General features: G+C 39.3%; 1 protein-coding gene across 4 annotated transcripts in view; it reads left to right on the forward strand.

Annotated features, from left to right (window-relative positions):
• Positions 1–15,238, forward strand: part of FUT8 (fucosyltransferase 8) — a 278,111-nt gene that overhangs the window by 185,494 nt on the left and 77,379 nt on the right. For all 4 annotated transcript variants that reach the window (XM_067557732.1, XM_067557733.1, XM_067557734.1 and 1 more), the window contains one exon: positions 10,453–10,567. In XM_067557732.1, coding sequence (XP_067413833.1) covers positions 10,453–10,567 — 115 coding nt within the window. The remainder of the gene's footprint in view (positions 1–10,452; positions 10,568–15,238) is intronic.

The raw sequence follows: 15,238 nt of genomic DNA on the forward strand, positions 1-15,238 counted from the left end.
TGAACAGGAATCCAAGGTGCCTGACCTGCTATGTGCCATGGAAAGAAACAATGTCAGATTAATTTTGACATTCATGGAGCAGCTGCACACAGTGGACTGTCGATTTTGGGCTTGGGAAATGAGCACTGAGTAGGGGGATTGCATTGTTATGCAGGTCTGGATGATGAGCAGTGGCTGCAGAAGTTTCGGATGTGGAAAGCCACCTTCCTGGAACTGTGTGCGGTGCTCACCCCAGCACTGCAATGCAAGCACACCAAAATGAGAGCTGCCCTCTCGGTGGAGAAGTGCATGGGGATCACTGCATGGAAGCTGGCAACTCTAGACTGCTACCAGTCAGTCGCAAATCAGTTTGGAGTCAGGAAGTTCACTGTTGAGACTGTTAATGCAAGTGTGCAGGGCCATTAATCACATCCTGTTACGAAGGACTGTGACTCTTGGAAATGTGCGTGAAATAGTGGATGGCTTTGTGGCAATGGGATTCCCTACCTGCGGCAGGGTGATAGGTGGCATGCATATCCCAATTTTGGCCCCAGACCATCTCACAATGGATAGAAAGGGGTATTTCTCTATGGTTTTACACATACTTATGGATCACCATGATTGTTCCACTGACATCAATACGAGGAGGTCAGGGCAGGTGCATGATGCATGCATCTTCAGGAACATTGGCCTATACAAAAAGTGCAAGCAAGGCCTTTCTCTCCAGACCAGAAGATTCCAATGTGGGAATGTTGAAATGCCCAAGGTGATCTTGGGAGACCCAGCATACCCCTTACTCCCATGATTCATGAAGCCTTACACAGGAAACCTGGACAGCAGCAAGGAGCACTTCAACAATAGGCTGAGCAGGTGCAGAATGACAGCTGAATGTGCATTTGGCAAATTAAAAGCTTGCTGGCGCTGCCTTTGACAGGTTAGACCTAAATGTGGAAAATATTTCCATGGTCATAGCCACCTGCTGTGCAATGCATAATATTTGTGAGGCTAGGAGTGAAATGTTTCCCACAGGATGGAATGCAGAGGCAGATTGCTTGGTGGCTGATTTTGAGCAGCCAAATACCAGGACTACTAGAGGGACACAACGGGGGGCTATTTGAATTAAGGAGGCTTTGAGACACCATTTTGACAATGAACACCAGTAATGTGTCATTCTATAAAGCATTCTGCTATGCTTTGTAAACTTGCTGCCATGCATGAAAATTTTGATGATTGATTCCTGACCATGATTTTGTAGTCTGCAAATGTTCCAGTTGCCACTGTGTATTAACTCCAGGAGCAACCACGTGTGTACGAGACAAATAAAGATGGATTATCTTTCAGAAAGTATGTTTTTTTTAAATACCAATTAACAACACACAAAATGCTCAGTGGAATGGGAGAGAACAGTGAAGGGCAATCTCCTGAATGAGGCTTTCATAGCTGTGTGTAGCTCCAGCTATCATTTTGGAAGCTGTCTGAAGGGGTGGCATGAATGAGGCACTGCAATGGGCCAGGAAGATGCAAGGAATGTGTGGGAGGAGTTTGGGGAAGACATGGAAAGCAGTTCTATATGTGATGCAGTGAGCATGAATGTATTCTGCCTACTGCATGATTAGAGGCTTGACATCTCTGTTTGCTTCTCCACTGCTTTTATCATTCGCTCCTGGCTCTCCTTCCTCTTCTGCCTATCTATTTTATGATTTTCATTTACAGTCTCTCTCCAAGTCCTGTGTTCTTGTTTTTGGTGCCTGAGGATTGCCGTACCTCTCAAAACATGTTCTACGTGCTGCTCCTCAGTCACTTCCTTGCAGAGGCACTTCATCAGAGTATAGGAGGTTCCCCTGAAAGCCACATCTGCAGAAGCACGAGAAACAATAAACAGAAGGATGATTGTTAGTGCACTCACAGCATCAAATCATTATAGTAAAATACATCTTTTTCTCACTGTCACTTGTCAAGCAGACAGCTTGGTGAACGCCTTAAACATGGTGAGTTCAGCCTGTGGACGGGGGTGGGGTGGGGAAAAGGGTCTTGGTGGCTTTTTAAGGGTATTGCTCCAAACGGCTAGGGACCAAATTGTAAATTCTGTCACTATTTTGAACAGTCATTCAAGCTGATATCTCACTCCTGAGGGTAAGCAAGGATGCAAGGGTGTGGCTTCAGACCAGGTCCCTATGCTGCTAGCCTGTGTGCTGCTTTGATCCCTGCACAAGTGATTGCCAATTGGCACGGGAAAGTTTCCTACAACGCGAGAAGGAACAAAGCAGCTCCGAGTACCTCCAGGAAAGTTTTCTAGAGGTCTCGCATTTACACACTGTTCCACCCCACTGTGTACCTGCATAGGAGAATGTGAAGCACACACAAACACAGCTAATCTTCTACATTTCTATCCGATAACCCACTTCTAGCATATAACAAAGCAAAGAACATCTCTATCTCATATAACCAGGCAGCATCAACTCAAAATGATCACTTAACAAGGCTCCCCACTCCTGCATTATGTGCACCAGAGGTGGAATGGTGGGACTGGCTTGAACACTCTTGGGTTGAAAAGAGGTCCTGGCTTGCTGTGATATTGGATGACTCTGTTGCCTGTCCCATCTTGTCCACCGCCTAGACCTCTTTGTCCACCACTATCCCTGGGATAGATTCTGCTGTCTGCTGCTTCCATTCATTCCCCCCCCCCCAAAGTGTCCCCGGGAAGTTTCCTCTTGGCGGTGGAGGTGGAGTCGCCACCAAGGATAGCATCCAGCTCCTTAAGGAAGCAGCAGGTCTTCAGCACAGCACCAGAGCAACAATTTGACTCCCTCACCTTCTGGTATGCCTGTCTCAGCTCCTTTACCTTCACACAGCACTGAGGCATATCCCATTCATAGCCCTTTTCCAACATGCCTCAAGAAATCTGACTGTAGGTATCTAAGTTCCTACGGCTGGAACGGAGCTGGGACTGCACAGCCTCCTCTCCCCACAGAACTAGCAGATCTAGCAACTCAGGTGTGCTCCAAGCAGAAGAGTGTTTGCTGTGTGGAGCAGCCAAGGTCAGCAGGGAAGGTGCAATGTGAGCTCTCCATGTTGAGCAAACAGGTAGTGGAATTTCAGAAATTCACAAACCTTTAAAGGGGAAGGGGCTGATGTCTGTGTACCTGGCTGCAGGGCAGTGGAGTTGAAACTGTTGGCCAAAGCAGTAAAGATGGGCATTGTGGGACACCTCCTAGAGGCCTTTTCCAGTGACATAACCAAGTGCAGTGTCTACACTGACACTTTGTCAATCTAACTTTACTGCAAAAAGCTCTATGTCTCCTGTCAAGGTGGTTTTATTTTGTTGGCAAAGCAGGAGAGTTTTATTGGCAGAAGGAGCTTTGCAGCATGTACACCTCCAGTGTTTTGTCAATAAAATTCTGTAGTGTAGATAAGGCCTTAGTATATGGCAAACTGGGGTTAAGTCTAGGGAACTCCATCATGCTGCACAATGTGTGGACTTGGCTGCTGCATAGAAAAAAGTTTTCTAGTGTGTTTAGTATCTTGGCACTCCACTTTGGTACCCTGGTGACTTTCCTCAGCAGCTAACACTTAGAGGCACATCTTCACACATTGGTTCCTGGCACTCAGGTATACCTCTCTGTCTCAGTACTTCAGTGTTGCGTTGGCATAAATGTTTTCTAAGTACTTTGAGATATTTGCTCAATGTCTCAAGGGCTCTCTATACTAGCGTATAAATTGGCTTCTCTGCTTCTCAGCTTGAGAGCCCTTTGGCTACAGTGCCATGACACTTTGGCACATTTTCTTCAGTGCTTGGCACATCTACCTAAATACATATTGGTATTCAACCCTTCCACATGCTTTTTCGGTTCATCTACACCATTATTTAGTAAGCAGTTTCTCATGTTTCCATTCCAAATGCCATTTGAAGGAGGATGGTCTCTGACTTCAAGTCACAATCTTATGGTAGAACAACGTTCAGTACACATGACCATATACAGCTTGTACTGTGCCTGGAAGCCTCCTATGACATCCATGGATTTGAAGTTTGTCTAAGATGTCATCCAGTACAATCGCAAAACATGGGGAATGCCTATAAGTCCTTATTTAGGCTCTCCAAGGAGACTCCCAGATGTCTGACACAAGGTTGGCTCACAGTGAGTCCAAGGGGAAAAGCTCACATGCAAGACTAATTCTGCTGAATGCTGCTGGGAGTTTGTACAGGTAATGCTCACAGAAGTGCTGATTCAAATCATCGATGGGAGGTGCAGCAGACAGCCAGGCCTCCAAAGTGTCCATCCAATTACCCCAAAGTGCAGAGCTCTGTCAGGGAGGTTTCCTGATCGCCACTAAAATCAGTGATGCTGAGCTCTGCCTTTTCTGATGCGGTCAAGCTTTTGTAAAAGAGACCCAGACAGAAAGCAAGGAAACAGTGGCCACCAGCTGTCAGAATCACCTGTGTCAAAGCTCTCTATTCCAGGCAGTTCCACAATGAGGCCTCCAGAACCCCCTAGCTTTCAGAAGCAAATAAGCAGAGGGATGATTATATCCAGACAATGCCCAGGGATCTGCTCTCTTGTATTCCTCTGTGAAGCAGCCACAAAGATACTTTGAGGCAGACTTTGTGCTGTGGAGTGATGATAGTGAGAGTTCTCTGCTTGTTGAAGTGCTGTTTTCACAAAGCCAGACCCCCTAGCCCTTGATGAAGGAAACATGTCATAACTCCATCATTGTAGCAGAGAAGCTTATATTTTAGGGCGTCCAAAGCAGGTAAATGGTAACACAAGTTTAGCTCAACCTGTTATATGAAATGCTTTATAAAAATAAGGAAATATTGAAAAGAAAAAAATAGGTACAAACTGGAAGTCATTCAATGGCAATTAGGAGACTTCGAGGTTCTGTTTGCTGCCCCATTGAAATCATTAGGAGTTTTGCCATTAACTTCAATGAGACCAAAATTTTTCTCCATCTTTTTTTAATCAGTGTTTTGGTGGGCTTATTCAAGGCCGTATGTACCCCGTGACATACTTATCCAAAATTCTGCAGCAGGACTCCTAGATTCTGCCACACTTTCACCTTGCATGCTCAAAATTCTGTGGTGTTTTCATTTAATTTTTAAATAGTCATTTTTCAATTAATGAAATATGAAACTTAATAGAAGTAGGACTTCCCCTATTATGTTACTTATTTATATTCACTGTTTACTTCACATTGTCCCCAAATTCTTAGCTTTTGATTTAACTCATTGAGATGAGTGGAGCAGTTCACACCCTTTAGTCGTTGTTTATTTCAGGCTTTCTGTTGACTCGAGACTGTACTGCATTGGTTGTTACTCTTCATGTTTTCTTCACAACCGTCAGAGCTGGACATGTAATCCTTTTTTAAAAATGAAAGCTTGGATTCTGTAGAATAACTAGGTGGTGAAGAGTAAATTCCTTGGCAACAGACTACATATGGTTGTGAGCTTGTGTTGCTTCTGCAAATGTTCTTTTATCAGCGCACAAACATTCTCAATAGATGCCTGGATGTTCTCTAGAAATAGAGAGCCATCATTCTACTTGGTTTTGATGAGTGCTTTTTGTGTCTTCCATAAGACTGACCACTTGTGGATGGATATGAAATATGATTTTGGTACAGATTGTATGGCAGTTATGTTTGGCAGGATTCCAGTCACTTTTTGTTTAAAATCCAATGTTCTCTTTCACTTGCCATGGTGGTAACTGTTTGGCATTATTTTCTCTGTTCCAGTTTCCTGGTGTGCAGTTCTTTTGTAACTATTTCAGGGTTAATTGACTTTGATTCAAGAAGCTTGTTACATGTCAGCTCTTTGATTTTTGTTCTTCTGTCCATCAGTCTGTGACCTGGTGATCATGGCAAAGCATTGATGAGGTGTGTTGTGATATTCTTAACAAAGCTCAATATGGATCCCTTGAGTCTTCCACGGTTTTCGTTTAATAAAGTTTGTTGTTTTTCCTGACTTTTGGACTAACCCATTTGACTGTGTGTCATATGTGCTTAACATAGTGTATTTAAACTGATATCTCAAAGAGAAATGCTAACGTGAGTCTCTTGTAAATTGTGACTATTATTTGTTACTAACTCTTATGCAATCTTATGATGAGAAAACTGTAATTTAGAATGTTATGACATTGTTCGTTATCTCGTGTAACATCTCTATTTTGAAAAAAATCTGCAGTTCACTAAGAAAAAATAAACTTTCACATTTAATTAAAATAGATTTTTGCCAAGGAGAGCGAGGAATTATGTGGTTTCAGTGATTTTGTTCCATTCGGTTTCCTGTATTGATTGTAGATTTCACACATCAGTACCTTTATTTTTTCAAGGCAGCATTCACACAAGTACATTGGCGCATTTTAGTACTTGCTTAAGGGACAATCCTTGGGTAAGGTTTAAGGCCTCAGTACAGCAAGGCACTTGAGCATGTTCCTAACTTTAAGTTTGAGTAGTCCCATTGACCAATGTGAGAGTATTCACATACTTACAATTAGGCATGTGGGTAAGTGCCTTGCTAAATTGGTAGCTCAAAACAAAACACACCAAAGAATTTTGGAAGGAATACAAGCCCTTTTGCTTTGAGACATAATCTTTAACTGATAGGGGTTAGGAGAGTGGTACAAGCCACTTTCAGAGATTAGGTACTAGACTAGATAAACCAATATTTTATCCATTGTGACAGTTTCTACAATCCAGTCAATCAGAACAAAGGTTTCAGATGTAAAGAATTTAAAGACCTTGAATACAGATACTCTTGATCCAAGGCTTTGTTAAATACAAAACTCAATAAAAGTTGACGTCGGGTTGTTCTGTCAGTCCGATTGGCTCTGATCAGCCAAAGTCAAAAAGGAAGCTCTGTTGCTGTAAATATTCATTGTGGCCTAACTTGGATCAGAACAAACACTCCACAGCATGGATTTTAGTGTGGGATGGCATCAAAGATGTCTTTGGAGTCAAGATGGGCTGTCTCAGGTGCAGCTTAACTTCTGTATATATCAGCCCTAGCAGAAAAGGATGTCCATGATTTGATTCCTTGATGATGGCCATGTGAAAATCACAATTTCATGGACTGAGCAGAAATCATGAAATTAACCATGCACCTGTGATTTTTTTCTAGTATTCTAAAGACATTAAAATAAAATGGAGAGACCAGGATCATGTGATCTTGTTGCATTCCATCCATCCATCATTTTAGGTTGGGTTTGTGGCAGTGCACTAAAGTGGGAGAAGGAGGCACAGTAGCTGTTGATGCTTAGACTATGAGCAGCTGCGGTCTCAGCAGGGAGGCAGAAGTGGGCATCCTCATGAGCTGGTCTCATGCTCAGTGCATCGCAGAGCTCACAGCAGCAGGATGTCAGAGCAGCAGTTCAGGGAAAAACTCTGCAGTCAGTTTGATGCAAAGAAATGCATCAGTGACTTTTTGCTGACTGCATCCCATGCATAATCTGTGACATTCAATACTTTACCTGTGACTCTGCCATGAATTTTTTTAAAAAATACATCCGTGAGTTTCACAGGACCTTAATGATAACATCTTAGTTAGATCTGAGTCCTGTTTTGAGTCTATTTCTAGGTGCGTTACATCCACAAATTATGGTTTATTCCTTCAAGGGCAAGGAGGGCCTCTTCCTTATCTCTCCTTCTTTCAAGTGGCTTAGTATCCTTTATTTATTATTGTTCCGTGGTCCTCCTAGGCATAAGTCAGTCTTGGAACAAAGAGGTTGGATCCAAGGGTTTTTGTTATCAACTTTCCTATCATTCGTATAAACCAAAGTCTGCTCATGGATAGATAAGCAGAAAAAGGCTAAATTTATCAAATAATTTATTTGCTACAAATAGCTAACCCAACTTTTAGCAATAACACTTGAAACTATTTTGAAACTGACTAGATTTCAAATTGATGGTGTCCCTTTACAGATTTGGTATAATTGCATATGGATAAAAAAAGATTGCTAAAGATCCCAAGAAAATACACGGATGTTTTTCCAGTTATTGCTAGCCAGACATTATAGTTACATGTAAAACAAAACACTGCTTTAAAAGAAGTTTTTTACATTGCTTCATAATGGCTACACTGAGAACTATTACATAATTAGTTCTGTGTTAGTCATTCCTAAACTGGTTTAATGTCAGTTCGAGACCAGCTTGCTTCACAGTTATCAATTAGAAGCTATTACCTGGTGATAAACTAAACTAAAAAAGGTCTTGCACTAGACTTGGATAGGGAGCTTCAGATTGAATAAACCTGAAAGAAGATAGTCCAAACTCTGGAATATGAGAATAGCATGTAAAAATACTCGTCGATTTTTATAGGATGCTAATTCTAATGACAGAAAATTTTCTAGCATAATTCTTAATGCAACAGAAGGTTTTAAAGGCTTTTGCTAATTGTTCATTGAAAATAGCTCCATATGATGACCTAACCAGTCAATGGAAATACTGTTGATCTTAGAGACACAGCCGTCTGGAAAATAGAGATCTAGATTAGGAGAATGGAAAGATTTACAGAGCCACAGGTAGGTTCTTCATTAGAGGAAGGAGCAGGTTCAGTTTGTAGCTCTGCTCTGGGTCTACCTACATGTACAACCCTGTCAGTGTGTCAAAGAACAGCACATTTAACATAGAGACAAAGCTCCTAAGGTACATGGTGCCAGAGTGGAATTACATGCTGATCCTGCACCCCACTTTGTCAACAAGTTTGTTTATGAGGGGTCACCTTAGCCAACAAGCTCCAGTGCCATAGACTACTGCCAGGTAGGATCTCTAATACCGCCCTTACCTTCATAGGGCATTACAAAGGGATCAAAGGGAAATAGGTATGTCCCCTGACCCTCACCATTTTTGTATCCAGACTGTCTCCCTCTATCCCCCAATTGTGCTATGTTTTCTCCCCCTGCTCCAGTATTCCCATGTATGGTTCATCAAGACTTTGTTGGTAAATCATAGCCTCTCAAGTCCAAATAAAATGTGTAGCAGCCCAAATGGTTAAAGTTTATCAAAGTTACAAGCAACTTGGGTATTATAATTGGAAATTTTAAGGAGCATTTACTATAAGCATTGCTCCATTCTCTGTCTATAATGTTGGATTATTAGTTAGGTTATTAAATGTGGACCTAAATTATGGTATTTGCAGAATAGACAAATTAATGTTGTGACAAGTAACATATTATGCATTTACTGACTCTTCTTTGCATAAGTTGGGTATTGATTGAATATGAATCTAAACCCCACCCTACTATGAATACTGGATTTTGCCAAGACAGCCCCCTTCCACTTGCTGTCTACCCCCAACTGCTGCTTCTTTCCAAGCCACTCCCCTCAAACAATCTTGGATACTATAAAAGGCCTGTGCTCTGTGGTTTTGGCTATCTTCAATGTGCTGCTGTTCTACCCTAAATTCCCTCCTGCTGGCCCAGCTGCCTCTTCATCTCCCCAGGATGAGTAACATCTTCCTGCTCCCTTCTGCTGGCCAGAATTTTCTCATCACCCTTCTCTTGATCTTCAGTTGGGATTATACACAAGATACTAATAGTTATTATTTGGTATCTGACAGATCCTAAAAAAGACAGAATCCATAATCTCTAGTTCAAATTTGTGATATTAATGTAGGTTTTTGGCATTTAATGCTTAGACATTTTAAATATAACTGCTTCGTACAGAGATATACAAAAGTATGTCCTTATGCATTGATGTTATAGCTTTTTTTGAACTATTGTGATTTAAATCCAGATTTACATCATGCTCACATCTCTTGTCATTCTTCCTATGCTGTTATTAATATTTTCCGTTATAACATTATTTTCTAAATGTAAACAAAGAGATGCCTTTTTATCCCAAACTTTTAAATAATATTCTACAATTGGTTTCCTGATGCATTAACAAGGATTTAGGGAACACTGTAGAATTTCTGCGCCATGACATTTACAATGTTACATTTATATAAAGACAGCTGATGTCTGATGGCATAGCAACATCACATTGTCAGAGAAATCACTTTAGGAGTCATCTCCAAACTTTCTCTCTTCCTGGGCCAATGGATTTCAGATCTATCCTGGAACTAATGCTTTTGGGGCTTTCCTTCAGCAGAAACTGAAAAAAATTTTTATAGTGGGGCTTAAGAGTTTTTCCACCCCACAGTTGTTTAATACTGCAGTTACACATGGGTAAGAGAAATATGGTAGGGGACACAGAATTAGATAATGTGTACATACACATCCTGGGCTGCTGTTTGCATTGGAGGATACATTGAGAGAGAGGTAAACTGCACTGATGCTCTGCATCATACCAATAGTCAAATTAGTTTAGTGTTGTATGGTGTATATGAACCTATCCTGTCATAGTTTAATTACATATTCTGCCCACTAAAAATGTTTAAACAGATCAGTGTAAACAGAAGACCTATTTTATTTCTCTTTGTGGCTTTGCCTAGCCCACTTAGTATTATTAAGGAAGCTATCTAATGTTGCTTCCCTTTTATAGGTCGATAATGACAGATCTGTACTACCTCAGTCAAACAGATGGAGCAGGTGATTGGCGAGAAAAAGAGGCCAAAGATCTGACAGAGCTGGTACAGAGGAGAATAACATACCTTCAGGTAAGAAGAGTATTAAGACTAATGTAAATCAAGGAAAAAATTTTTAAATGGGTTTTGTTGAAAAAATATTTTAGCCCACTAAAATATGCCAATGTAGTAAAAACATTCAAGTAATTTAAGTGAAAGTATACAGCATTATAAGAAGATTTATGTTGCACATATGTAATATACCCTTTGTATTTATGCGTAAAGTGAGCCAATGTTTTCACACACAGAAGGACAATAACAGAAAAAGGTTGAACTGCAATTTTAATTATAATTGTGCAATAATGTAATCTCCTGACATAAATTTAGTTTTTTTGCTGGATCCATAACTTTACCTTTCCATTCAGGCTCGATAAGTCTGCAAAAGCTAAAAATAAGTTGTATTTTGGTATATTACAAGAAATGCATTTTCAGTTATTTAGACTAAACTGATAATCTTTAAAACCAAAATTGATATGACCATATTTTTGGAAGTTCTCCCACCCACACATTCATTTGGTTCATCAGTGGTGCCCACAAAGTGAGAGAGAAGATACTTTACATAAAGAAAGTAATTATCCATCATCAATTATGGTATCACTCACTGAACCATAAACAGCTGGTGTGCAGAACCATTATTTTTATTTAAAATTGTGATAGCCTTTCTCTAAGTTTATTTAATTTCCACATGTTCCTTAAATTTCTCCCATAAAGATATTAATATCTTTAAATTCTGATGTGATCATGTTCTAGTTCTTCTTCCTCTGACTCTAAGACATGCTTTATCACCTGTTCTAGTTCTTCCTGAGTTCCTCAATCCTTTAATTTTCAGTGTTTTGTTTTAAAGCCCCTGTACATGCTATAGAATTTATAGAAATTCTCTAGTATTTTTAATATACCAAATTGTACTCCTAATATTTCTCTAATATTTCTGTAATAATTGCTCTTTTCCCTATTCTTATTATATTCTGAAGAAACTTTCTTAGAATCCTTGAAAAAACTAATTGGACATTCACACTGGATATGTGGAAAGGACTTTAAGCAGAGAATATATTAGCTATCTTTGTCTAACATACTCTATATATCTCATTCTGTATGTTAATAAATACCACGTGTACGCTGTTGACTCACAGATCTACATCTCCATTCTTGACCTGTTTCCTTCTGTCCAAACTAAAATCGCAGCTTGTCTTTCGACATCTCCTTGTGGAGGTCCAACCATCAGCTTACTCTCAATGTGGCTAGAACAGAGCTCTTGATTTTTTTCCACATATGTTCTTCCATCTCCCCCTTTTCTTAGTCATTGTGGGACACACCACCATCTTTTCTGTCATTTAAGCCCATAGCTTGGTTGTTACCTTCAACATGGTCCTCTCTAGATCTAAACATAAAAGCTGTGTCTAAATCTTGCTGCTTCTCTCTGCATAGCGTCTTTATGATCTGTCCTTTCCTCTCTAAAATCATTTGTCCATATCCTCACCATCTCACATCTCAACATTTTGTCTTACTGTGAAAAATGCATCTTGCTTCATTTATGTCCATTCAAAACTATGCTGTAAAGATCATGCTTCTGGCTCATCGCTTTGACCACATCACCCCTCTCTTTGTGTCCCTCTTCTGGCTTCCCCTTCTCCACTACGTCAAACACAAACTACTAATCTTTGCTTTCATATCTCTTTGTGAAGTATCCCTTTCATATCTAACATTTTATGCACTATTGAAACATCGCTCCCCCTTCACACTGCCAATGATGCTAACCTCCATTGCCCAGTTGTTAAATATTTTTTAAAAACACCTTCGTGCCTTTTCTGTGCCATCCCTCATGCCTGGGAAGAGCTCCCTGTAAATACACACAAGGCAAGGCCCAATGACTGTCATCCTTCAATTGCCTTCTTAAAACTGTCTTCTCATGTGATGCATACAAAAAACTGAACAATGGTTAGGAAGTGGGTGTACAATGACTGCTGATTTTTCTTCTGATGATTATTGTCTCATTGTTACCTTGTAGTCCCCTTGTCTGTTGTATCCATCTGTTATCTCTCTTGTTCTTGTTTTGTCTCTCTTATACTTAAATAGTAAGCTTTTCAGGGCAACCACTCCTTTTTTTTTTTTTTTTTTTTTTTTTTTTTTTTTTTTTTTTGCAGTGCCTGTAGATCCATGACTGGGGTCCCAAGATACTATGACCACAATATAAATGATTAATGATAGAAAGTTATTTTTGAAAGTGGGACCTCAGAATGAATCTCCTTATAGTGAACATGATGGCATATAAAATATTCCCTCATTTCCATCTAAAAAAATACAAAGTTAACATGAGGTTATAGCGTGCCCAGTGTTCCTATTTGCCTAACACTATTCCAAATCTCTCCATAACTGTCTGAAGCTGGCTTTCCATTATAAGCCTCCCCCCCAACTTTTTCTTTTTTTTGGTGTTTTTTTAAGCTTCACTCTTAAAAACTAAATCCAGTTGAAATTTCAGACATGTGATTTTATGTTGGGATAGAATTTTTCATGAAGTTTGACACAAATCATATAGCACATATGAAAGTTCTAGATTTAAATATACTTTATAAAAAAATTACCATTGTTCTTTTGGGTAGTCATATCTCCAAAATGGCTTCAGTTAGAAAATCCAAATTGATTTTGTTCTGTTAACCACAATGAGGACTGATGCCTTTGTTCTATGGAATTTGGAGGGTTAACTATTTAGTTACTAAAAGCACTTTATGAATACACTAGGAAATCTTTGAAGTTACTTGAGTTCTGGCTTTTCCGAGCTTTACAAATGCCATACTAACTAGATTTAAACTTCTTAAAGCACTGCTTAGATTCCTTACATTGACTTCTAGTGAGGCAAATTGATTTAGCTTACTGAACACAGAACTGGGAACCAAACAATTTCTCCCAATGTTTCTAACTCTTCCATAGTAGTTTTTTATTTAGTTAGATTTATACATTATCTGGTAGAATCTACCCAGAGCTCTAGGTGCCTTCTCTATACATTGATAATCCAATCCCAATGGTAAAAACAAAACCTGTGCAAACTACAAAATTCAGCTCCACCACACATACTATGTTAAATAATATTTTCCATTTATAGCCATATTTATTCAAAGATCTTACAAACATAAATTATGTCATTCAAACCTCCTCTGTGGTAGGTGAGTATTATTATATGCATTTTACAGATAGGAAAATTGAAGATCAGAATGGTTGCGACTTGCAGAAAGTCACACAATGATAAAGCCAGAATTAGAAACCTGGTCTCTGTACTGCTAACCCATATCAATCTAATAGACCACACTGTTTCACAGGGAGGCCAAGTAAAGTATCTGTGCCTTTGCTTTCCCATTTTTAAAAGAAGAATAAAAATACAGTATATCTCAGAAAGGATTGAGAGGTTTAGTTAATGTTTGTACAATACTTGAATATGAAAATAAGTATTAATTTCATCCAGCAACATAGAAGAGCAGAGAGAAGAAAGGCAAAGGAAAGTGTATTTAGTATTTGTCCCTCCTTTGATCTTTGTTCTGCTCCTTTCCATAGAACATATGGAAATTATGAGATTTTCAAGTTATTTAAACTGAGAAGTAATGGAAGGGATTGGGAATGGTGGAACATGGGGATTGCTGTGCTGGATCAGACCCAAGGTCCATCTAGTCTCCAACAGCAGCGAGCACCAAATGCTTCATATGAAGGGTCAAGAAACCCACCAGTAGATGGATGTGTGGTGATCTTTCTCCCATGAAAATTTTATCCTAATCCCTAACAGTTTGATTTAAGCCTTGAAGCATGAGATTTTTATCCCTTCCCTTTTAGCATTAACTATTATGACTCTGGTTATTCTCATTATCTGTATAATTTGTCCAGTCCCTCACTGAATCTTGCTAAATTCTTACCCTAAATGACATTGGTGGCAATGAGTTGCACAGCTTAATTATGCATTGTGAGAAAAGTATTTCCTTTTATCCATTTTGAATTTGCCATTTTTTAGTTTCATTGAATGTCCTTCTTGTTCTCATATTATAAAAGAGGGTGAATAGGAGTTCCTGATCTATCTTGTGTGTATCATTATTTTTATCTACTTTTATCATGTATCCTTTATTCATCTCCTCTCTAAGGTAAACTATCCTAATTTTTTTAATCTCTCTTCATTTGAGAGTTTTTCCATGTCTCTAATCATTCTTGCTGTCCTTCTCTGAACTCTCTAATTCTTCAGTGTCTTTTATGGGATGGGTGACAAGTATCACACACAATATACCAGACGAGGGCAAAGTATTGATTTATCCAATGGCATTGCAAGTCACCATCTCATTCCTTATGCATCCTAACATTTTACTGGCTACATTTTACATTGAGTAAAGCTCTTTATTGAGTGGTTGGCAATGATGCTGGATCATTTCTCTAATTGGTACAGTTAATTCTGAACTCTTTAACGTGAATGAGCATATCAGCTTTTTTTTCCTAGTGTGTCTAGCATGTGTCATGTTGTCCATTCCTATCGTGGTAAGGTCCTTCTGAATATCCTCAAAGTCTTCTCTGGACTTAAATAATCTAAATAATTTTGTGTCATCTTCACATTTTATCTCCTCATTGCTTATCTCCTTTTCCATATCATTAATAAATATATTAAACAACACTGAATCTGGTGAGTACCTTTTACCACTTCTTCCTAGTCTTTGTTTTCTATGTTTGACAATACTTTGC

This window comes from Emydura macquarii, unplaced genomic scaffold (assembly GCF_026122565.2).
Source record: "Emydura macquarii macquarii isolate MOO-44397 ecotype Brisbane River unplaced genomic scaffold, CSIRO-AGI_Emac_v2 contig_1876, whole genome shotgun sequence".
Classification (NCBI taxonomy): Eukaryota; Metazoa; Chordata; order Testudines; family Chelidae; genus Emydura; species Emydura macquarii.